The following is a 7622-nucleotide window of genomic DNA, read 5'->3' on the forward strand; positions in this document are numbered from 1 at the left end:
TTCAATTTTTATTGTAATATAAATACATATAATTAAAAGATATATTAGTTTTATATATTTTAATACATTTTATTAATATTATGAATGAATTTTAATAAATAGACTAATAAATAGTTTAAGTCAAATTATAAATAATATACATTTCATAAATTTTTGTTATTTCATATTTTATAGCATTTTAATTTTAATGTTAGCATAATATAGTAATTTATAATTATATATGTTGTTTATATTTAAATTGGCGCCTTTCGGGAAATATATCGCCATTTTCAATTTTTATCTTCGTTTCTCCGGCAACACCGGATGTTAGTATGTTTCGCATTTGTATACCACCTGGAATCATCATTTCCGGCTGTTACCCGCTGAAACGGTCCAAAGATCGTACGCCATTTTTGCATACTGACGCCACAGCGCATTGTTCTGAACGTTTGATCAGTTTTTGCTACATTTATTCTATTTACTCATATTTAAAGTTCCATAATGAGTGACATTGAGGTAATTCTTTTAATTTTCTTTCTTAAATAATAATTTTATGTATAATTTTATATACTTCATCGTCATAACGACATGCGGCTAGTTACAGCCATTATCGATCCATCAACGTTTCGACTATGTTATAAATTTATATTATAATTTAATGCTCTTTTTCTTAATCTTAAATGTTTAATAATTCGAAAATTTATTAATATTGATATCATAATTTTTTTTTATTTTTGTACGATACATTTATTATTTAAAGATAATATTTTAAATATAGTTTAAAAAGGGTTAAGCTTTTGAATATAACAAAAATTTTATAAATTCTTTATTTGAAGTATATTTTAATATATAGTAGTAATGTAAATTTTTGTTTTATTCATATTTTATTATTTTAATTTGTATTTTTAAAAATAAAAAAATAGAATAATTTTTAAATAATTATAAAACATTTTATTTTTAGCGAAGTAGTAGTCGTAGTGCAAGTCCTAGAAGACCAAGAACAGCCGATGGTGGTTTAAGAGACTCGCGTTCACATTCAAGATCACGTAAATCACGAGAGCGTAAAGAATCGCACCGACCAGTAAAAGAATATTCAAGATCACGAAGCCGTTCAGTGTCAAGAGGAAGAAAGTCCTATCGTAGCAGCAAATATGCCAGTGCAGGTCATCGTGGTAGTAGTCGCAGTCGTAGTCGCAGCCGTAGTCGTTCTACTCACAGGTTTGCGCGATATTCCCGAAGCAGATCTCGATCATACTTCCGTTCTCGTTACTCTCGCGAATGTGATAGGACCATTTATCGTTCACACTCCCGCAGTCCAATGTCATCTAGACGACGTCATGTTGGAAACAGGGAAAATCCCTCTCCTTCCAGATGCTTAGGTGTATTTGGACTTTCTATTTTTACAACCGAACAGCAAGTACATCACATCTTTTCCAAATATGGTCCTGTTGAACGTATACAAGTTGTAATTGATGCAAAGGTAATTTAATATAGTATTTATATTATAATTATTATTTTAAAATATATGTACCATAATTAAAGAAAAATATAACATTAATATTATCCCTTGACAATTTTGCAAAGGGAATATAATAAATTATACCAGAGATTTAGAATGTTCATACATTAAGTTAATGTAAAACATTAAAGGGCTCTGGTCACATTTTATTTTATATAAATAAAATATTTTATATTTATATTATGTATTTTACTTAAAACACATTAACAATGAAAATATTTATATTTTAGACTGGACATTCTAAAGGATATTGTTTTGTATATTTTGAATCACTTGAAGATGCTAAAGTAGCAAAAGAACAGTGTGCAGGAATGGAAATTGATGGTCGAAGAATGAGGGTAGATTATTCAATTACGCAACGAGCTCATACACCAACACCAGGAATATATTTAGGAAAACCTACACATCTACATGATAGAGGATGGGATGGGCCTAGAAGAAGAGAGTAAGTTCATTTATTGATTATTGATAAATAGTTCATATAGTAATAATTTATTTAAAAAAGAACTTAAAAAAGACAAAATACAATTGTTTTTTTTTTCATAAAGCAGTAGTTATAGAGGAAGTTATCGACGTTCACCTAGCCCGTATTACAATCGCCGTCGCGGTCGTTATGACAGATCTCGATCACGCTCTTATTCACCACGTAAGTTTAATTTTTGTTTTATTATATAACCTAATATAAGCAATCTATATGAATAGGTATCTTTTAAAAATATTTACATAGTATATAATATATACAAATATATATTTTATTAATATCCTTTTAAAAAAATTATTATTAAATAAATTAACTAATTAATAAATATTAAATTAAATTTTAAAGAAATCAAATTGAATAAAATAAATAATTTTCATAGATACAATATAATACTTTTTTTTTTAATTCAAATTTATATAATTATTTACTTATAAGAAATTCTTGATTTAGATTCTTATTTTTATAGATTGCTTATATTTATTTTCAAGAAGAATGTTTAAGTAAAGTACAAATAAGTAGTTAAATTAGCAAGAATGGAAGACAGGAGCATCAAGGAATGCATCCAATAAATCGTACGGTAGTAACTAAGTGTAACCCGTAACATGGGTCAAACAATCATAGTTTTTGTTGCTTAATGAATTTCAGGTCGATATTAAGTGACACGAGTGTGATGCGAGAGGCCAGATGTTTGGGAGACCATTTATGTGACTTGACCCTTTGACCTCAAATTTCTTCTAACAATACTGTACCGGGTCAAAAAAAAATGCAAATGCTACATTCTTACTACTATTCTTACCTTACCTAGTTCTGCATCATATGCAATTAATTACAGCATTTAAATTACGATATTGTAAAATATCAATTAATGAAATAACCTAATATGCAAAGGAGTATAGTATATTCTTTGCATGAAAGAGTAAGGTTAGAATGGATAAAAACCTTATTTTCATAATGTTTCTATTATTTTCTGGATGAATTTTTATGAAGATAAGGTTTATTTATTGTAACGGTATAACACTGATATGTGAAGGTTGGAATATAATTATTTCCATTTTTCTTTGACTTTAATTATTTACTTAAAAATTATATTCCAGCCATTCGGATTTTAAATATCACTGAAATGTGATATAAATGTGGTATTCCTAAATGTTTATATGAAAAAGAAAAAAGAAAAAAAGTGGAAAGAACGAAACACATACAGAAAAGAACGAAACAAAACAAAAATAAAATTAAAAATAGAAGTATGTTCTCTAACCTGTTTGTTTGTTTATAAGGTTTTGAATCAAGAGGTATTGGATGATAGAGGGAAGTTTGAAGTTTCACTCTGAAAAAATGAAAGTTTTGAAAAGTTGAAGACAAGATATCTGAAGATGTTTGTCTTGCTCGAATTTCGAAGATCTGAAGGTTTTTCGCGCTTGTGACAAAGAATATGATCCGAATCACATTCCTTACCGGCTGAGAAGTCTCAAGCCTAGAAGAACTGCAAGCCTCAAGACAGTAAGAAATCGTTGATCATCAGGCCCCCGATCTGGACAAGCCAATGGTTGGGGGTGAAACTGGTCGAACGTTTCAGAAAATATTCAAGAAACATCGAAATCTTTTATGAGTAGGAAAGAGCGTAAGCTGCTCCAAGGTTTATACTGATCATATTCTTTATCAGTTGATTTGGTTAAATGATATATCCGTAATTAGGTGTTATAAAATAAATAAACATATATACCTTCGCCCTTATTCCCTCCACCATCCTAAAACCTCCTATGTATCCTTAAGGGTGATATCCTATTGTTTTCACTTTGTATAGGAATAAGCAGCGGAAATTCGAATTGAAACAACTAATAAACAATGGTTTTTTTTTTAATGCAAATTATTATTTACCTGACATTTATTATTTTAGAATTTACAGAAGATTATGTTAATGAATAATTTACAATCATTCATAACAATTTTTAGCAGAATTTTATAAAAAAATAGCATCACAATTGTAGATGTAAATTCATGACTAGGAAAATAAAAATTAAGCGCATATTAAAAAATTTTTATATAATTTAAAAAATATTATTTATAAAAGATTGATTAATAATGCTGTAAATACGTTATTGATATAAATTTAAATTTCACATTAATAGCAAAAATAATATGTGTAATTTATTTGATATTAATATAAATTATGCAAAAATGTTTATAAATATTTATTTTGATTTATTTTGAAAATTTAATGGTAAATTAAAAGATGCTATTATATCAATATAATTACATTTATAATTATTTTTTTGGAAAAACATTTGAACGTACATACCATTTATTCGTATGTTATATTTCAATATATTACTATATATCGAAAGTTCATCATATTATCAAAAGTAAACAAATAACAAAATATATTGAACTATATATATTGACTATCTAAATATTAATGTGAAAATTGATCATTATATAAAATGTTATTATCTATTACTGTTAGCATTTATTATACGATTGCTTATTTTCATTATTTTCATAGAACTATATTTATACATTTTTATCTTAAAAATAATTTGTTTTATTATATATTTATGTTTATATTGATATAATTCCATAAATAAATTAAATATATAGAAAAGCAAATATTAGTTGTTTATTTGATGTCTGATTATAAATTCGAATATGTGATTTAAATCCGTTAATTCAATTCAATAAAAGATATTAAAACATATCATGAAAACGTAACTTTTGCAAAAGTCATTGTACATTAAAAGCGCCTTAATAAAAATATCAAGTTATGTGTCTATGCTAAGAAAAGTACGATCTACGAAAAGAAAACATGAATCGTTTTGATATTAGTTTGTTATGGAAATTATGGTTAATCAGTATAATAACAGTGGATTGTAATGCTGCCGTACCAAAAGAACCATATCAGAATCAGATACCTACACAAGGATTGTATAATACTAGTGATGATGTCGTTATTTTAAATGTCACTAATTTTAAATCATCCATCTATGAAGATACAAAAAGTTGGTTAGTCGAATTTTATAATAGTTGGTGTGGTTATTGTCTTCGATTTGCACCAATCTGGAAAGATTTTGCTAATGATATTTATGGTGAGTAATTATTATAACATGATCAAAGTATTGAAGAAACATTATTATTATTACTTATTTTATTATTTTTTGATATTTTTTATTTAATTTGATTATTAACATAATATAAACATTTTTTATTATATATCGTTACTTTATTGCATGAAATTTTTATAAAAAAATATGTAAAATCATGAATTTAATTAATAAATAAATATGTATTTTTATACTTTTAAAAAATCTATAAGAAAAATCTTTAAATTTTTATATTATACGCGAGATTAAATATATTTTTTATTTCAATTTAATTTAATTTAATTTTTTTAGCATGGAGAGATATTGTAGTAGTTGCTGCTATAGATTGTGCAGATGATGATAATAATCCGATTTGTCGAGAATATGAGATTATGCATTATCCCATGCTTAAATATTTTTCTGTAAATGCACATTCACCATCATTAGGATTAGTAATGGAGAAATATAATAAGCTTAATGAACTCAGACATAGTTTAATAGATTTATTAGAAAGAGAACAACAAGAAGGAAGAGGCATTTCATGGCCTAATATAGCACCCTATAGGTATAATAATATCTTCTTTTTTATATTAATTTTTATATTAAATAATATGAATTAACTATTTATTTAATATTATAGAAATTATGAAACAACAAACATATGGAAAGCTATTCCAAACACAGTAAAATATTTCTTTTTATTATTTGAAAAAACAGATTCACATTTAGGTGCAGAAGTTATATTAGATATGCATAAAATTAAAATATTACAAATGAGAAGAGTATTATCTGATAATGAATTATTATGCGAAACAAACAAAATCACAAATTTTCCAAGTCTAATAGTTTTAGGTCGTAATGAAACACAAAAAAATCTTAAAATTAGAATACCTACAAGGGAAGGTATTTATAACATTATTAAAGAATTTATAACTTCTAAAGGAGAAATTATTCATGAAAATACTTTCAAAAATCATTCAATAAAAAATGAAAATCATAAATTAAGTATTAGCACGACAAAACAATTACAAGCAATAGAACAGCAACAAAAAAATATTGAAAAAAATGGAGACCATTTATATCAGCTTGATTTGGAAAATACATTAAAATATTCAATTTCTCATGAAATTCCATTACATAAAATGATAAAAGATAAAAAAATGGATGCATTAAAAAAATATTTAAATGTATTAGCTGAATATTTTCCTCTAAAATATGGTAACATTTTTCTAGAAACTATTAGAGATATTATTCTAAAAAGAAGTAATATATCTGGAGAAGAATTTAGTCAAATAGTAAAATCTATAGAAGAAGAAATGTCACCTATATATTCTGGACCATCAAAATGGATTGGATGCAAAGGAAGTAAAGAAGAATATCGTGGATATCCTTGTGGTCTTTGGACAATGTTTCATATGTTAACAGTTAATTTTGCTATTCTAAATAAAGATGCTGAACATGAGCCAAGAAAAATATTAGAAGCAATGTATGGATACATACAATATTTTTTTGGTTGTGCTGATTGTTCTCAACATTTTGTCCAAATGGCTTCAAAAAATAAAATGTTTGAAGTATCAAATATTAATGATAGTATCTTGTGGTTGTGGTCTGCTCATAATGAAGTAAATGCAAGGCTATCAGGTGATAATACAGAAGATCCAGAATATAAAAAAATTCAGTATCCAGCAAAAATATATTGTCCAAATTGTAAATATGATAATAGTACTTGGAATGAAGAAAATGTTTTACATTATCTTAAAACAAAGTATAGTTATAAAAAAATAAATTATTATAATTCAGTTAACACACAAAAGGATGATGATAATAAGATGAAAATAAGACAAGAAAGACTTGTATTAAATAAATATACAAATAATAAGAAAATTGGATGGGATTTTACAATTTTTGACATAAGTATTTGTGTTGTGTTATATGTTGCATCTGCTATTATTCTCATATTAGTATGCATAAAATTTGCAGTCAAAAGAACTTATAGAAAACGAAATTATGTTAGTTTACTTGCAAAATGTGATTTTTATTTTTGTTAATCAAAATATTTAAAATTTAAAAAAAATACATTTTTAAAAAATTAATAAGAAAATTGTGAAAGTATAGTGTGTTATAAACATATTGTACATATATTATTTCCATAATTATATAATTTTTTTTACAAAAATATAATATTAATAGATATATGGTTTTAATTACTGTTTGAAATAGTAATAACTAAAATTATAATTCATAAAATATTATACATATTTATTATATATTAATTTAGTAATACATATTGTTTGCAATACATTAAGTATTTGAGATTATATGTTAGAATGGAAAAAATATTGTGATAATTATTTAAGCTTAATGTATAAAATTTTATAATGAGATTATTTTTTCTTTAAATGACATAATTTTCTTTAAAATTTATTAATAAATACAAGTTCTAAGGCTCAATATAAACTATACATTTAACATTATTGTATTAAATTAAAAAATATAATATATAGTAAAGTTATTTAAGTAACATTTATATAATATTATATAATATCAATGCTTTTAAAACTAGTCTTAC

At 24.8% G+C, this 7622-nt stretch overlaps 2 protein-coding genes across 5 annotated transcripts; both read left to right on the top strand.

The window, feature by feature from the left end:
• Nucleotides 1-372: 372 nt before the first annotated feature.
• On the top strand, nucleotides 373-3837 carry LOC122716352 (transformer-2 protein homolog alpha-like). Of its 4 annotated transcripts, none has more exons than XM_043939376.1 (5): nucleotides 373-495; nucleotides 941-1459; nucleotides 1729-1943; nucleotides 2047-2144; nucleotides 2625-3837. In XM_043939376.1, exons 1-5 carry the CDS (start codon nucleotides 481-483, stop codon nucleotides 2633-2635), a joined length of 858 nt encoding a protein of 285 aa, XP_043795311.1. In that variant the 5' UTR covers nucleotides 373-480; the 3' UTR covers nucleotides 2636-3837. The 4 variants fall into 4 exon arrangements, with proteins under 4 accessions (XP_043795311.1, XP_043795295.1, XP_043795319.1 ...); XM_043939360.1 differs by having other exon boundaries at nucleotides 3254-3837; XM_043939384.1 differs by having other exon boundaries at nucleotides 2050-2144.
• Nucleotides 3838-4642: 805 nt separating this feature from the next.
• On the top strand, nucleotides 4643-7142 carry LOC122716055 (sulfhydryl oxidase 1-like). Its single transcript, XM_043938762.1, has 3 exons — nucleotides 4643-5059; nucleotides 5366-5618; nucleotides 5694-7142. Exons 1-3 carry the CDS (start codon nucleotides 4780-4782, stop codon nucleotides 7099-7101), a joined length of 1941 nt encoding a protein of 646 aa, XP_043794697.1. The 5' UTR covers nucleotides 4643-4779; the 3' UTR covers nucleotides 7102-7142.
• The last annotated feature ends 480 nt before the right edge of the window (nucleotides 7143-7622 follow it).

This window comes from Apis laboriosa, unplaced genomic scaffold, assembly GCF_014066325.1.
Source record: "Apis laboriosa isolate Shangri-la unplaced genomic scaffold, ASM1406632v1 scaffold113_cov153, whole genome shotgun sequence".
Taxonomy (NCBI): Eukaryota; Metazoa; Arthropoda; class Insecta; order Hymenoptera; family Apidae; genus Apis; species Apis laboriosa.

Excerpts from the sequence above, each read along its gene's own strand:
- LOC122716352 (XM_043939360.1), top strand. Across the intron at positions 1,944-2,046 it reads GATGGGCCTAGAAGAAGAGA|CAGTAGTTATAGAGGAAGTT; the intron begins GTAAGTTCATTT and ends TTTTTCATAAAG. Across the intron at positions 2,145-3,253 it reads ATCACGCTCTTATTCACCAC|GTTTTGAATCAAGAGGTATT; the intron begins GTAAGTTTAATT and ends TTTGTTTATAAG.
- LOC122716055 (XM_043938762.1), top strand. The coding sequence starts at position 4,780 with ATGAATCGTTTTGATATTAGTTTGTTATGGAAATTATGGTTAATCAGT. Across the intron at positions 5,060-5,365 it reads TTTTGCTAATGATATTTATG|CATGGAGAGATATTGTAGTA; the intron begins GTGAGTAATTAT and ends TAATTTTTTTAG. Across the intron at positions 5,619-5,693 it reads CCTAATATAGCACCCTATAG|AAATTATGAAACAACAAACA; the intron begins GTATAATAATAT and ends TTAATATTATAG.